We start from the raw sequence: 16,371 nt of genomic DNA, 5'->3' as shown, positions 1-16,371 counted from the left end.
TGCTGACGATATGTGTGTATTTTTCAGTCTGGTCTCTTTTGGGTATGTCTACACTGTACACTCAGTCCAGGCACTGACTAAGATTTGTGTCCAAACCACCCTTCCATCCACACACACATCAGTTTGACTTGGATTAGCAAGCACTCCTAGGATCCTGGTGGAGGGGGGGGGGGGGGCTGGGTCAGAGCCCAAGTCCCGCTGGGACTAAGGCCTAAGCTCTGTCATTTTACAGTGTGGATGCTGCTCAAGCCACAGACCTGGGTGAGAGGTTGGTGAGGAGCAGTATAGACATATTAGCATATTATTGCTTATTAACATGGCTGTGAGAGCCAGATCCAGCAACTAAACACAGGTTTACAATGTTGTGTGAATGCTCAAGCATGGACTTGGAAACACTGAGTCCACAGGCCTGAGTCTTGCACACCTGGGCTTAGTCTACAGTGTAGACATACTCTTCTACAAAACTGGCTGAAAGATAGCCTAACATCCCTTATGTTTAGCTTTTGTTATGCGTTTCTCAAGAAAACATAGCAGTGTTTAAGAAAACTGTAGATTATGAGCCCTTGGAATGATGCATGTAAGGTGGCATAATTATAGTGGCTTTTGGGAAAATCATGCATGCATGCCCACCATGACCAAGTAAGGCCTTAACACTGAGGAATCTATGCATTTCTGCTGTTTGCGGGGTGAAGGGCTGAATTCAGAAAGCCCATGTAGGTAGCTCTTAAACCTGTGACATGTGGAGCTCTGCTCCATGGGGCTCCCTTAACACCAGTCTGCAAGGAGATATTGTGTGAGCGACAGGGTCAGTGAATCTGCTATTGCAGACCTACCTGTCATCCCTTGATTGGGGCAGGGACCACCTTTTACTCTGTACCATGTTGAGCATAATGTGGGACCCCCATGCTGCCTCTAGGTGCTATCATAATACAAATAATTATAATCTTCCCCCCCAGTCTCTCTTGCAGATGCGGGTGCAGTAGACGTAGGATGTACTGAAGCTCTCAAGTTACATTCGTGGCCACAGAACAGTTTGGGGATGAGGAATCTGATCCCTTGCTGACCTCCTAAGCCTATAGCCTGGTTACTCAGGCTTTGCACTGGGGATAGGATTTGGCTGCAGAAAGATTTAATTTTGCCACTTAGTGTAATTCCTGTCATCATATGGAACCACTAACATTAAGTAGGAAGGGGAAACATGGGCAGGACTTTGAGGTCTGAGTCAAGTTTGAGGTCTCAGTCCATATCTTCAAGGCACTCATGGCCAAGGCTCAGGATATCTAAAAGATCGCCCCGGGATGAAGATTGTGTTTGACAACTCTGCTCCTTGGGCACAGTGGAGCTTTCTGCAACAAGGCTAAAGCTTGTCTGTTCAGGGGACAGAGCTTTCTTGGGGTCGGTCTGAGACTGGAACAGACTCCCACGGGACCTAAGGACCATCCCATCATTGACTGTGCCTTCTCTAATATAAGCATTGCAGCGTGCACATAATTAAAATCCCTAAAATACCAAGAAAAGTACAAAAACAAGACACTCGACTGCATCCACAATTCTCCCCCTTGGCAGAGGATGAGAGCAAAACCCATGTGTGATGGACATAGTCATGTCATACAAGACCTGGTGTCTCTCAGTACTGTGCTGCTGAGGGCAATCTAAGTCCTTATATAAACAGGAGGTGAGGACACAAATCTAGTGTGGTGTAAAAGGGGTGAGTCAGTGAAAGAATTCCACTGAAATAAGCATAGCCGCATTCAGCTTCTAAATATTAAAAAAATGTACCTACTGCCCCTGTTCTGCTACAATTAATGGCAAAACTCAGTAACTTGAGTGGGAGCAGGGTTAGCCATTCTCTTCATCTGTGTAAACAAGCCTATTTTTAAAAAGAAAAGAAATGCACTCCTCTCATGTTTAAAACATAAAATAAAATAAAGCTGTAATGCAGTATTATGCCAGCAGTCCTACATGCATGAAAGTCAGGAAGTGAAACATTGTTTGTCTCAGCAGCCATAATTCAGCCATCCACACTGCACGTTAAAGTTGACATATATGTTAATCTAAATGACTTCTGCTACCCACTGTATACACACAGAGTCTGAATTACAATTGCTGTGGGAACCATCATATTGGATTTCCTGACTTCTTGTGCATGTAGAATGACAACCGTAACGTTGCATTAACATAGTGATTTAAAAAACATTAATACAAATCACTTGACCTTCGTGGGTTTTCAGGGTTGTTCAGCTTCTCTACAAAATGCTGAAGAAGAGCTCTATTTTAAGCTCCAAAGCCTTCCTCTCTCTCTCTCTCACCAACAGAAGTTGGTCCAATAAATGATACTATCTCACCCACCTTGTCTCTTCAAAATGCTGTAAGTTTTATTTCTAACCTTTCTGAAACTCAAAACATTTCTTTGAATAGTACTGGGGTGTAGGGAATCTTCACAGCAAATCAATGCAAGTATAAGAGTCTGCTGCTTCTGTTAAACTCAGAGTAACACATCATTTATTTTTCTAATTGTAACTTTTTTCCCCTCTTTTTCCCCTCCTCTCCTCACACCTGTTCCCCCCTCACCCCCCCCCACCCCCCCAAAAAATAAAAGATCCCGGCCTGTTATAAGCATTAAGAAAACCATCAGGATCTCTCCTGACAAAATTGACCTGAACAGACAGACCTGTTTGGAACCTAGTGGAATCTGGTAGGATATTTATTTTGTTGTAAGCTTTGGCATATTGAGTGCTCCATGTTTTCAGTGTAATGGGGATGGGCATGCGGACCCACTGAGTTGGGGAGGCATATGCAGTATGATTGATATATGTGAAACCTATTCAGATCTTCGTGTCCAATAACTAGCTTTGCTTCTGAAAAATAAGAACAGGAGAATGGGTTTCCATTGGTTGCCATCTATGTGCATTTATTCCCTGTCCTGTAACTTTTATAATTTAGAGCTGGTTACTCTTAAAGCTTTATCCAGACTGGAAAACCTATTAGTTGTATGGCAGATATCTTAATCAAGATCCCAAAAGGCAAAGGTTAGGTAAATAGGAATAGTAGACTTCTTCAAGATGACATGTTGGGCAATAATTAAATTTGATGATACTCTTCCTTAGAAACTTACATTTTAAAAAGTTTTTAATATAACTTCAGTGCAAGAATGAAGTGGTTGGTGGGTCATGTATAGGTGTATTGGTCCCATGTGATCTATCACTATCTGTTTAATTCAACATACATGCATATTTTAGAGCGCCTGAGATGGCTTTTAATCATTGGCACTAAATGGAAGTGTAAAGACCAAAAATAAATAACTTTTCAATGAACATTGACTCTTTGTAACAAACTAAAAATGCAAAGTACCAGAATAAAAAGAACAGATCCTTTCAATCTGAGTAATACAAAGAAAGGCTTGATTCTTCTATACTTACTCTTAATGAAATATTGAGGGTGCAGGACCAATGTAAGAGGGTAGAAGGCTTGGGGTGTACTGGTGGTAACTTGTGAGTTACATCCACAGGGAAGTATCACATGGGTGTTTTATATTAGAAAAGCTGAAACTGGAAATACCTTCCCATGTATTAGAAAGTAAATTAGAAACCAGTCTAGTTTTATAGAAAAACAGATCTTGATAAACATAATTTGGTGCTATTCTCTCCTCATGCACTGGCTTTTTATAAGGTGCTCTACAAATAGTGACAATCACAAGAAGCAATTATCTACTTTAGATATTTTAATAGCTAGAATTTGCCAAGTGGAAGAAGACTTCCGAAGTAACGACCCATTAGCAGACATTAAATACATAAAAAATAAAATATGTTTTACATCCTGCTGTGGCACCAGTGTAAATGACTACACTGGATGCAGCCAATAAAGAATCAAGCCCATTCATGTTAAACAGTCAGACTAAATATTTCCTGTCCACTCACTGGCTCAGGTTTCAGTCTCCTGTAGTGTCATAATCCAATTAGTTCTCCAAGAGATTCTCCAGCAAATGCAGGAAAGACAAGATTCTTATTTATTTAAATGTGAAAAACAATTTGCTTTTGTAAAAACTTCTTGAACTTTTTTTTTTTTTTTTTAAGTATCTGAAAGAGTAAAAGAGAAAAGCACTTTTTTTCTTCTGGCTCTGTAATTTACCATTCACTGAGAAGCAAAATGCCAGTTCTGTTAATTCATATAATATGAATCATATTATAAAAGCCAAGATAACGGAGAGGTGACTGTATTGTTTAATGAAATATTCAAACTTTCAATCTGTTGGATCATGGCTTTTAACATTAATTTTAAATTCTTGACTCTTTACAGCATGGATGTTGAAGCATGTTTTGAATATATTGCTAACCCCAAGGACTTCAATCCAAAAATAAGTAAGTAGTTATGAATGTTTATCTGCTTGTCATAAGGTTTTTTATTTGCTTGTTTTTTAAGGCTGTTTAATGTTCTGGAAGAACAAAGATGTGGTCAATAAAAGTTATCTGCAGAGGCAGGTGTGTAAATGATGTAACACACTCATGCTGTGTCTGCCAGATCTAAAATGTAATTCAGTACATGCTGCCAGTACTGGCTGTCACTTTAGAGCTGTGGCCTGAGCTAACAGAAGTGTAGCATTCTGTAGAAATGTAATTAAGTTGTATTACTAAATTGCTTGTGTGAAAGCTAGATTTTTGGCTGGTTCAAAGCCATGTAGTGTATGCCAACAAACACTCCGAGAGGAACAGTAAAGCCTATTCACACACCAGTGTCACTCTATAAAATATAAAATTTTAAAATCCTGTTTGATAAGTAGTATTTGCTGTTTGTCGAGGGACTTTTCCTACAAACTTACTACTAAGGGTGTTCCTCACATGATTGGTTCCTTGGAAGCAGCAACTGGAGTAAGGAGAAAAGAGAGAGAGAGAGAGAGAGAGATAGTGTGTGTAAGGGTTTGGAGGCCTGTGCAATAAACTTATAAAAGTTTAAGACCAATTTCAGATGTTTTCTATTTTTTCTTAAGTGACCAAGATACTGCTTTTGTTGTACCATGGGAAGGTGTGGGGGTTGTTTGTTTTTTGAGGGGGGGGGAATCTTACACAAGAGGGCTTTAAAAATTATTTTTTCTCCTGACTCCTCATCTCCAGTGTGTGTTTATTGGGGACGAGCAGCCAAATTCCCAAGGAACTGCTTGAGTACAGCACTCTAATGCTGACTACGGCACAGATCCTGCAAACACATGAGTAACTTTATGCTCATTAGAAGCCATGTTGACTTCAGTGACTATACATACCTAAGCATAAATGTTTACAATTAGTCTATCATATCTGCTGCTTGGCCAGGCCCTGTAATATTAATTCAGGTCCGTGGGTACAGGTTAAAACTGAGCAGGGTCTGTATCTACCAAACCCAAACGTGGCTAGAAGGGCACTGACCTGCATGGTTGGCTTATACCACAGTCTCTATATAAATACCTAACAGTGGATGCTGTTGTCTCATCCAGTCAGGTGCTTGTGGGGCACATCAGGGAAAAAGAGAGAGTTTATGTGGGGCCTTCACAATGTTTTGTGTTCCAGCCTTGCCTCTGCTGGCTGTGGAGCGTAATTACCATTTGTATTGTCACAACAGTGTGCACATAGGGGACGTGGGTACACTGAACAGGAAACTTTTCTTTAACAACAACAAAAAAGCCTATTAATTGTGAAAGTTCCTTTTGGACATGCACAGGGAAAGGGAAGCTGGCTGTCAAATGGGAAATGGCCAAAACAGGCAGATGATTAAGGTTATGCTCCAAAGATGGCTTTGCAAACAAAGGAGAGTAGTTAATAAGTCCAGTACTAGACAGTGTGTAGTTCCCCTGGCTAATATGACAAGCCTACAACTCATAAATTAGCATTCTTAGTGCTATAATATTTCCTAATGTAGTTCTGTATTTTCCTTCTATTTTTGATCTAGAACTTAACTATACTTTTGAAGCAGAAAATGACAGGAGGCGGTTAGGCCTGCCATCTCGAGTTCAGTTTTTTAAGCATCTGTCTGATCAGTTGATTGGAAGTATAACTCTAGGAGGACAGAACAGAAAAGGATGTGTGAAAACTTCTCTTGTGATGCAGGTAAAGTGATGGGAGAGTATTTTATTTTTGATTTATACCCAATAGAAAAACTTCTATCCTGGGCACCAAGTACCTTTTTGACATAACTTAGAGTATGACATACAAAATAAAGCCAGCACCACCTTCTTTCTTCAAAATGCGAGGGGGGAGAAAAAACAAAAAACAAACAAACAAAAAAAACAGAAGAAACAAAATCAAGCTCAAACTGACCCTGACTCTCTCACAAATGCCATCTCCTACCTCCCCAAAAGCCTGAATTAGAACATATGAGCCTTGTAGTGTTCCCTGAAGAGCAACAGTCTGAGGCTTTCAGAACAAAGGAGAAAGAGTAAAAACTGAGGACCCTCATGGAAGACCTGTACACAAGAACAATGGCTACTCCTAGGGGAATTCTGCACCAAAAAAATAAAAATTTTGTGCACAATATTTTAAAATTCTGCATATTTGTCAAAATAACACAATATAATCGCACCAGTTTCAATTATTTTGGTAATTTATTTCAAAATACCTGTCAGCAAGTATGTCTGTAACTATAAACAAAACAAAACAATTCAGGAAACTCTTTTTGACAAATAGACTCCTTATTAAGTACATCATACATAACTTTGAGTAATAATTCATTTAAAGTACAATACAGTAACATATTTCCTGCACCCCTCAGAAGCAGTGCAAAGACTTAGGGGAGTCAGGGGTAACAGAAGAGAGAAGGAACCTGGGAGTGAACCTGGAGGGTTGTTGTATGTGGGTGGGAGAAGTATGGAACAAGTTTTATTTGGGGAGAAGTGATTTGTTACAGAGTTAGGGAGCCTCCCTCATGCAGACCCTGGCTGACCTCTAGCCTCTCCCATTCAGTCAAGCACATCTGCCCCCATCCCCTGCTGCTCCTCCTCTCCCTGTCTCCATGTGGCCCTGCAGCTCCCTTCACATTCAGCCCCTGGCTCAATGCTGTTACTCCACTGGCTCCTGAGCCAGCTCCCCAGTCTGTTTCTCCCACTAGCCCTTCTGAACCCCAGTCTGTGATCCCCCAGCAGCCCCATGTGCCCCCCTCTGTCCCTCCTGTGTCTCCTCACCTGGCCCTCCTGTGAAGAATCAACCTTTCAGCCAACAGCTGGCTGCTGTCTTTTCTGGTGCCACAGCCACCCCTGGTGAGTGAAAGGCATAACTGCATTGCCTCTCCAGCAGAATCTATATTTTGCAAAGGAAAAAAAAAATCTATGGGGACCATGAATTCTTTACATATGCAGTGGCACAGAATTCCACAAAACTAAATAGCCTTGGGCATTTAATGTGGTTCTTAGTCGACAGAAAAAGGATTGTTATGGAGGACTTTGTTATAAATTTATTTTCCTGGAGGACTCTACCCTGGAGCCGAGTGTGAGGGGCAGGAAAATGATCTTTGCACTCAATGCCTAGTCTGTGACCAAGCAAAAGCCTTGGAAGTGTCACTGTTGCAAGCCAATTTCTGCTTCCTTTTTCCTTCCACAATTGAATGAATCCTTTACAGCCATGGTTTTCAACCTGTGGACTCTTGGTGAACCGCAGACTGTGTAAGGGATCCGTGAAAGGTTGCCATTACAATAGAGCAGCGGTTTTCAACCTGTGGTCCATGGATTCCTGGGAGTCTGCATACTACGCCTAAGATTTCCAAAGGGGTCTGCACTTCCATTTGAAATATTGTAGGGGTCTGCAAATGAAAAAGGGTTAAAAACCACTGCTCTATAGGAAGGGGGGATGTATGTCCACTGTTTCCTCCTCTAGTGGATGGTTATTAAAGATACGATGCTTACCTTTGTGTTCCCAGATGTTATTCCTAGTGATCATTACCTGTGAGAGTCATCATTAGTAAACCAATGAGCCCTGGGGTTCAGATGGCCCTTACTAGCATGTCTGGCGTTAATGTTCTTTAAGTCAATGCATATAATGAATACATTCAATTTTTTTCCCTTGAGAAACATAGCGAAAGAATCTTGATTGCACTCTAAACAAAAGAGAATATATATTGCTCAGTTACCAAATCTAGTAGGATTTTTTACATTGTATATTAAATAAGCTATTTCAAATGTTTAACAGGAAAATATCAAAGATAAACTACGTCCAATTCCTGTATCGGTTGGCGTTAAAATCAGCGGCTCAGAATCCAGTTTACCATCAAAGAGAAGACAAGGAAGATCACTTCCAGATCTTGTTCCAATTCTAAATTCAAACGAACCAGAAACAGTGAACTCAGAAGTAAGTCTCTTCTTGAACAGATCTTTGGAAGATAATGCAAAGTGGATTGTTAGGCCAACAAAACACAATGTTTTTATGACAGAAGAGTGGAGAGGTTGGGTTATTTGCATAGGTAATTAGTTCCAGTATAGTCTCCAATTCAGAGGGGCACATGCACTTGTATCAGAAGTCACTGAATTAAAGGCTGTAAAGAACTAAGCTATGACCAAAGAGAAGTGAGTGAGTAGGCACATGAGATACAGTTAATTTATAACCTCAGCTGTGTGATTATATGGGCTCTCATCACTTGTGGTAGCAGAAATTTAAAACATGCTCCTGAGTCATCCTAAAATAGAAGTGAAGATGGCACAGCTGGTTAATATACTAACTTTGCACCCCAGAAGACTCAGGTTGAAATTTAGCCTTAGTTACGTGTGAAAATTAATTGAGTTGTCTCATCCTTGTGAATGCATGTCCTACATCACATGAACACTATGCAATTAACGTTTGCAGGGTCAGGGTGCCCTGGAACGATTGTCCCTGGAACTTGGGGTTTGTATACAGTTCAAGCCAGGGATGTAGACCCCAGCTTGAGGAGACATACCTGTGTTTGCTCAACTCCCATTAAACTAATGAGCAGGAGAGGCACATATCACTTTGAAACAGTGGGCCCCAAATTGACCCAGATTTTGTATTTCCACATGACATGATGCTTTCACTTAGCAGTAACAAGAGAGATTTCCAGCAAAGCAATAGTGTCCCCATCTCCTTACAGCTGAAAAGGTGAAGTCAGACTAAGACCGTGTCTGCACAAAGAAGGGTGTATGAAGCGTCTGTGGCTCTGAACTAACTGTAGCATATGTCAGCAACTGTGTTTTGTTTTTTGAACATAGATTTTAGTATTGTCGTATGTCCTAAAATAAACTGATTTTTTGGCTTTTATATAGGTGCAGTTCTTAAAAGAAGGATGTGGAGAGGACAACATATGTAATAGCAACCTAAAACTTCAATACAGATTCTGTACCAGAGAAGGAAATGATGGCAGATTTGCTTATTTACCAATGTAAGACTTAATTTATACATTAGCAAAAATTAATGCACTTGGGTGGATGTTTGGAAGGGACATGTGTTTTTTTCCCCTAATGTGTGAGACTTGTTATTTTTTTTTTCCATAGTGAGAACAATGTTCCGGTGCTTGTCCTCAAAGATCAGAAGGACATTGCGCTAGAAATAACTGTGACAAATAATCCATCAGATGCAAAAAATCTCCAAAAAGATGGTGAAGATGCCCATGAAGCTAAACTAGTTGCAACTTTTCCAGATAGCTTGACCTACTCTTCTTTCAGAGAGCTGAGGGCTAATCCCGTAAGTATTCCAGAAAACCAGGACAAAGGTATATTACATCTATTTAAATACTTACTGTGTTTTGACTTCTGCACATCTTTAATTCAGGAAAAACAATTAACTTGTGGTGCCAATCAAAACGGTTCTCAAGCAGAGTGTGAACTTGGAAATCCCTTCAAGAGAAATTCCAATGTGAGTGGCTTGTTTTTTCTTTTTTTAATTAAAGATGGGCCTAATATATAAAGTTAGATTCTGGACTTAGTCCTGAAGTTTCCCCTAAGTTCAGGAGTGTTTATGTCCTGGGGTTTGATTTGGGGCCTATCTCAGTTTTCAACATGTCAGAATTCTATGATATATTTTTTTTCATAAAACAAAGTTTGTGCTTACAAAAATGTATTCGCCTAACATCATACTGTGTGGATTTTTTTCTTGTTTAGGTAACCTTTTATCTGATTTTAAGTACAACTAAAGTTAACGTTGACACAACTGATTTGGATGTTCATCTGAAATTGGAAACGTAAGGTTTTTTGTTTTTACCTTTTCTTTTGGTGTTTTCCCATATACTTGTAAACATTAAGGAATGGCTTCAATTTGTTTTGTAAAGGCAATTTTACTGTAATGTGAAAACTGTTAAAATTTAAAATAAACACTGCCATTTCCTTTTCATTATAGAACAAGCAATCAAGTTAATTTGGCTCCAATTACTGCTACTGCTAAAGTGGTTATTGAATTGCTTTTGTCACTCACTGGGTAAGTGTTTATAGTTAGCATAACAAATCAGTGTGAGAACAAACCCTTTGCTGCAACCCATACTAAAATATGATCTGTTTTTTTTTTTAAATTGAACAGAGTTGCTAAGCCTTCCCAGGTGTACTTTGGAGGTAACGTAATTGGTGAGAGTGCTATGGAATCTGAAGATGATGTTGGAAACATAATAGAATATGAATTCAGAGTGAGTTGATCTAGATTATTAAGAAATCATGATTTGATTTTTTTTTCTGACACTTGTGTTTAATAAAATCTGGCTGATTTGAAGATGGCTGCCCTAGCACCTGAATCACCACCATTAACTACCTCCCTCCTCACTTCTGCAACACGCAACCTGACTGATCCATCAAGACTGGGGCTTCCTCCAGCCTTGAAAGTTCAGGTTCACACTTCCAAAAAACATTTTCCATTTGTTTGTGTGCAGTCCCCTGCACCTACAATTTTCCAGCATAAAAATCCATGCCTACAGGTAACAAAACTTGCATGTACAAAACCCATCCACGGTATGCCCAGTGTTAGTGCTTAGAAAGTATGTGCAGATATTAGTGCACATAAAGCCGAGCATTCACAAACAAGCGGTGCTGCAGCCCTTTTTGAAAATATGGCCGTGAGCTCACTCTCTTGGCCTTCTGCCTTTTAATTACTAAGACAAGGATCTCATATCCACATATCTCTGCATGGTCTGCAGTGTTGGCAATGTAAATTTTTGCTCCCTGTATTTCCCTCCATCCACACATCTGTGCTCCACACTTGCTCAGTGTAGCCCATTCCTTTTTTTCAAGACTGGCTGCTCTTGCACCAGAACAACTCCCTTGTTCCCCACCTTCCAAAACACATCCTGACTGGCTGTGGTGTGTTTTGAAGCTGGAATCCTGGCCTCCTCTCCTCATACCCCCAGTGGACACATGACGAGGTTGTTAATGTGTGCATTCACGGTCTCTGTTAGAGGGTTGGAGAGAGAGATTTCAGGGGAAGGGAAAGGAGCATGTCTCAAGTTCAGAAGCACCTAGATCTGTTTTATCATTTGTCTCCCTGCCTTGGGCTCCTGAAGACTTCCTTCTGCTGTTCTCTTTAAATACAGCTGATGCAGTAATTAGAATACTTGGAGTAGTTTGTAGTTTCTGTGGCTCAGAGATGACAAAGCTCTAGATATTGCAGCATTGCTCTCTGACTAAAAAAAAACAACAAAAAACAACTACCCTACTCCTGGAGTAAGACGGACAGAAGTGCAATTCTGTGGCATCAGATGTTCCCTTATAGTTGTAATCCTCCTGCTTGTCTATAACTGAACACATTTTTGCTACTGCGAGAATGTTCTGGCTCCTATTGCTGTCTTACAGGAGACTAGATCCCACTTATGTTTTCAGACATTACTGACCCAGGGAGCAGACATTCCAATTGTTCCTGCACTGGAAAACATTTTAACACTAAATATGGCTGCTATCAGCCAGGCCAGCCACACAGTCTTTGTATATATGCTTTTGTTTACTTTATCACCTTTTGTATTCTGTTAGATCTCATAGACCAAGTCTTGCAACTACTCTAGTTTTATTTTTATCAACAGAACTTTTAAATAAAACTTTAGCAAATCTAGTTTCTCCTGATTTTGTTATACAGAATTGTATGCTAGATCATCCAGAACGTCATGCTGTGATGATTTCTATAATTAGGAAGGTTAGCTGCCTTTTATTTCTAGTCAAAAGTTGTTTGGCAAATCCCAAATGTATAGTATCTTCGGAATTTGTGTTTTTCCTGTGATTTTTCTTAATGCCAGAAAAACCCTTCTTCAACAACTGTCAGTGCAGATCTGTAGCTGTAAATTCCAGTTAATGAGAGAATTTGTGGATTTTGTATTCCTAACAGATAACTAACTTGGGTAGACCACTTAAAACATTTGGCACAGCTTCCTTGGACATCCAGTGGCCAAAAGAAATCAGCAATGGCAAATGGCTGCTTTATTTGATGAAAGTAGACTCCAAAGAATTGGAGAAAATCCCTTGTGAACCTCGAAATGAAATAAACTCTTTGCGACTTAAGGTATGTTAATGTACTTTCACCTGTTTATAAGCAAGTTCATGTAACATTTAAAACACAACAGGGAGTGTGTTAGTAGGATACTGGGGCCTGCCTTGGAATGAGCTTTGTATCTTCAGTGACTCGAGAAGTGCCTCAATGTCCTATGCTAAATATACATCCTGCCATAACTATTAGACTATGGCTCTTTCACTGTACATTTAAAAAACGTGAACTCTCAACGTGTTTTGCAAAAACTTGCAAGTTTCCCATTGAAATCTAATGAGTAACACATGCATCTCTTATAAGCCACTTTGCCAGGCCTTGCTATATTGGTGAACCAGTGGAGTGTGAAACACTTTTATTGTACATACTCAGTGAACACATTTAACAGGAGCATATCTACCTACTTTGGAATATATGCAGTGTTGTTCATGATATTAGAGAGACAAACTGAGTGAGGTAATATCTTTCATTAGATCAACTTTAGAGTAGTTTTTTTTCCTTATGAGTGTAGTAGGAATAGCACACTCACTTTTTGGTGTGTTTAAAAAATGAAATGGCTTTGAAGCAGAGTGCAAGTGAAACACTTTGCCTCACTGCCCTCCATTTTTGTTTAGATCACTTTTTAAAGTTACATTTTAAATCCTGGTAATTGCTGTGATAGCATTCAGTGCTAGCAGGAATGCATAGAAACACAGTCTCTGGCAGCAGCGCTCAGATATGGAATCCTGGTGGTCATGTAGCAAGACACATATATTTACCTTGTGTGACACCTGCACTAGCCCTACTATCACTGTGTTTTTCTTTCATCTCCATATTTTTACTTGGAGGGTCAAGTTTAGGAAATCCGCTTTGTGATGCCACCAATTATTGGGGCAAAATAGCTTCAGATTTGTCTGTATTTATTCCTAGGCCTGCTCTTTGAAACTGAAACTCTGTTCAAGTCCAAAAAGGAAAACTTGTTTTTACCTGAGCTACGTTTATAGTATATAAATCCTTGAAAATGGGGTAATATTATGGGAACTGCAACTGACACTAAACATGCCTGACTTTGGCCAATGTCTCTATGCTTTAGTACTTGAATTGCTTTTTAATACCTCCAAGAAGCTAAATATCTAAATGCCCAATATTCAGTCTTTTGCACATTTCTGCTTTGCTTAATAATCAATTTCGTGTCATTTGTCAATATATAATTCTTTATTTTACAGGAGTCCCATAGGTCAAGAAGGAAACGTGAAGTTGCAGAGAAGCAGACTAATAATGGCCAAAAAATGTCTTTATTTTCAGAAAGAAAATATAAGACCCTAGTAAGCATTTCCATATCAAAACAATTTCTCTTCCATCTCTTTACCTCCCCTTTACTCCTACAGAACTCTTAGGTTTAGCAGCGTGAAGGAAGGCATTTTGTTGTATACATCAGGGATCGGCAACCTTTATTGCTGATTTGTTTACCTGCCAGGTCCGCAGGTTCCGCCGATCGCAGCTCCCAGCCAGTGGGGGCTGTGGGAAGCGGCAGGGGCCGAGGGATGTGCTGGCTGCCGCTTCCCACAGCCCCCATTGGCCTGAAGGTAAACAAATCAGCAATGCTGCGTGCCAAAGGTTGCCGATGCCCGGTATAGATATTCTGTTTGACATTTTTAATAACTTTTTAAATATTTTTCTCTTCTGAATCTGGCAAGTATATTGGAATAATTTCCAGACAGCTGTAAAAGAACAATTTAATACATCTCTCTAGATTTAATTAGCAATGTAACTAAGGTAAGCATTTAGATTTCAAAAATGGACTTCAAAAGGGAATGGGGTAACTGATAAGAATAATAATGGGATAACTGACAGATATTTGGTTGACAGTATCCATTCCTATCATTGAAATTAATTAATAACAATTTTGCCAATGATTTCAGCAAGCCAAGGACTGGGCCTTCTAAAGGGACCACACTTGTAAGTCTACTGGACATACATACTCCTGTTTCTTTGCTACAGCTATTTTAACCCACCTTGTAATTTTTCAAATTTTTTCTGTAAAATGTGACTTTTGATATGTGTGTGTATATGTATGTATGTTTGTTTATTTATTTATTTAAATTACAGGACTGTAATGTGAATACACGCTGTGTGAATATAAAATGTTCCTTGCAAGGCTTGGACAGAATGGCATTGATTGTTCTGCGTTCAAGATTGTGGAATAGTACTTTCCTAGAGGTATGTCCTATTGCTATTCGTGAGGCATTTTTGCACTCTTCCATCTTTTTCTCTTCTAATGTATCCTCATTATATTTTGAAACAGGAATATTCTACGCTGAACTACCTAGACATCCTCGTTAGGGCTAAAATCAGTGTTCCTGCTGCCGCTGAAAACATTAAGCTCACAAATGAAGTTGCTCAAGTGAGTTTTCAAAATTTCTTTAACATGGGTTGTAGTGAAGTTTCCTGTGTATATAATATGTATTACTCCTGGGGGAATTCTGCACCAGCGCAAACTACTGTCCCTTGCAGATTTTACTCTTTCTCGACAGTATAATTGATTCATGTGCTCTCCAAGGCAGTGGTACCAAGTGGGTACAGCAGGAGCAGCCAAGGGAGATGTAAATCACTGCTTCAGAGGGTGGGACTGGGCATGCCTGCGAGAGACTGTCCCTCTTGCCCACTATCCCGGTGAGCTTGGTGCTAGGGAGAGGAAGGGCTGGGATGCCCTGGCTGGTGGCTCCTAGCTTGTGCGGGGCTCCAGCTGCTAGTCTGGATTAGGACAGGATTTTCTGTTCCCCTGCATGGGCTCGGTTGGTGTAACACCCACCCCTGGTAACCTTCCCTGGCTTCAGGAAGTTCTGCACGCTCTCCCCTTTCATTCCCCACTTCCTGCCCCCATTGCTCCCAAGCTGGGGTCAGAGGGATCAGTGGCTGGGGAGCTGCCCCTTGTCCTGCATCCTGACACCCACCTCACCAAGTCCCAAACACCGATTTACAATAATGGGCTACAGTATAGGATCCTGCAGGGTGGGAAGTCCCAGAGCTCTGGCTCCAATCTGAGCCTGGAAGTCTGCACAGCAGCAAAATAGCCCCACCACCTGAGCCATCAGTTGGCTAGCACAGGTCAGCTGTGGGTTTTTCTTTGCTAAGTAGACATACCCTTAAAGTTTTCTGTGCTTGACATATATGGAAATGGATTAGTAATGCCATCTGCTCTGTAGAGCCATAGATATGCCTAGTAAGGAATCTATTTGTCAAACTACATTTCCTGGATCTTGTTTGGTGTCCGTATTGTTACAGACATACTTGCTGACAGCTATTGTGAAATAAATTACCAAAATAATTGAAAATGGCATGCTTGTAGTATGTTATTTTGGCAGAATTTTAAAATATTGCACAGAATTTCCTCAGGAGTAATGGATCACATATTGAACATTCTAATCCAGAAGCTTCTATCATCACCTTTTGGTTCCATAGAGCTTTCTGTTCCTAGCAAGAGGCATTCTATATGATATGAGAGTGAACAATGTAGGTTGTACACAGTCATTTTTACCTAGATTTGGTCACTAACAGTACACTGCCTTTCCAGCCCCACAACCTGTGGAAAACCCTGGGTCATGACTTTGCAGGAGGCTGATTTACCCGTAGCAAACATTTTTCTACTGCAAAACTCAGCTTTGTGGCTGCATGAGCAAGGGGTGCTAAGGAAGGAGAAAATATGCATATTAGCATTCTGCTTCCCAAACTGCAGTATTTCTAATTCTGTGGTATGCTGAATGGATCACCCAGGGGAAATTAATCCAGTTATGTTATTCCTCCTCACAACCCACACAGCATATAATTCCAGGTCAATCCGCTGGACTAGATACTTCCCCCCCCCCCCCTCCAAAGGAGGATTACTGAAGATCAGGGAGATGATTGTTATTTTGTGTTGCACTGGCAGAGATGGAAACAGAGCCCCCTTGTGGTGTGTGCAGGGCCATCCTTAAGCATA

General features: G+C 40.3%; 1 protein-coding gene and 1 long non-coding RNA gene across 4 annotated transcripts in view; one reads left to right on the top strand and one right to left on the bottom strand.

The window, feature by feature from the left end:
- The window catches only part of ITGA6 (integrin subunit alpha 6), a 61,570-nt gene that overhangs the window by 38,456 nt on the left and 6,743 nt on the right, over window positions 1-16,371 (top strand). For all 3 annotated transcript variants that reach the window (XM_050968985.1, XM_050968983.1, XM_050968982.1), the window contains 14 exons: window positions 2,600-2,695; window positions 4,297-4,358; window positions 5,917-6,074; window positions 8,145-8,303; window positions 9,230-9,345; window positions 9,458-9,647; window positions 9,735-9,818; window positions 10,064-10,143; window positions 10,299-10,376; window positions 10,476-10,578; window positions 12,258-12,431; window positions 13,619-13,717; window positions 14,502-14,612; window positions 14,698-14,796. In XM_050968985.1, coding sequence (XP_050824942.1) covers window positions 2,600-2,695; window positions 4,297-4,358; window positions 5,917-6,074; window positions 8,145-8,303; window positions 9,230-9,345; window positions 9,458-9,647; window positions 9,735-9,818; window positions 10,064-10,143; window positions 10,299-10,376; window positions 10,476-10,578; window positions 12,258-12,431; window positions 13,619-13,717; window positions 14,502-14,612; window positions 14,698-14,796 — 1,609 coding nt within the window. The remainder of the gene's footprint in view (window positions 1-2,599; window positions 2,696-4,296; window positions 4,359-5,916; window positions 6,075-8,144; window positions 8,304-9,229; window positions 9,346-9,457; window positions 9,648-9,734; window positions 9,819-10,063; window positions 10,144-10,298; window positions 10,377-10,475; window positions 10,579-12,257; window positions 12,432-13,618; window positions 13,718-14,501; window positions 14,613-14,697; window positions 14,797-16,371) is intronic.
- LOC127058820 (uncharacterized) overlaps window positions 6,381-16,371 on the bottom strand; it is a 33,672-nt gene continuing 23,681 nt past the window's right edge. The window contains exon 3 of the long non-coding RNA XR_007776466.1: window positions 6,381-7,898. This is a non-coding gene — a long non-coding RNA (uncharacterized LOC127058820). The remainder of the gene's footprint in view (window positions 7,899-16,371) is intronic.

The sequence above is a fragment of the Gopherus flavomarginatus genome, chromosome 10 (genome assembly GCF_025201925.1).
Source record: "Gopherus flavomarginatus isolate rGopFla2 chromosome 10, rGopFla2.mat.asm, whole genome shotgun sequence".
Taxonomy (NCBI): domain Eukaryota; kingdom Metazoa; phylum Chordata; order Testudines; family Testudinidae; genus Gopherus; species Gopherus flavomarginatus.
The sequence above is the reverse complement of the archived record's forward strand: the minus strand, read 5'-3'. Positions and strand labels throughout refer to the sequence as shown.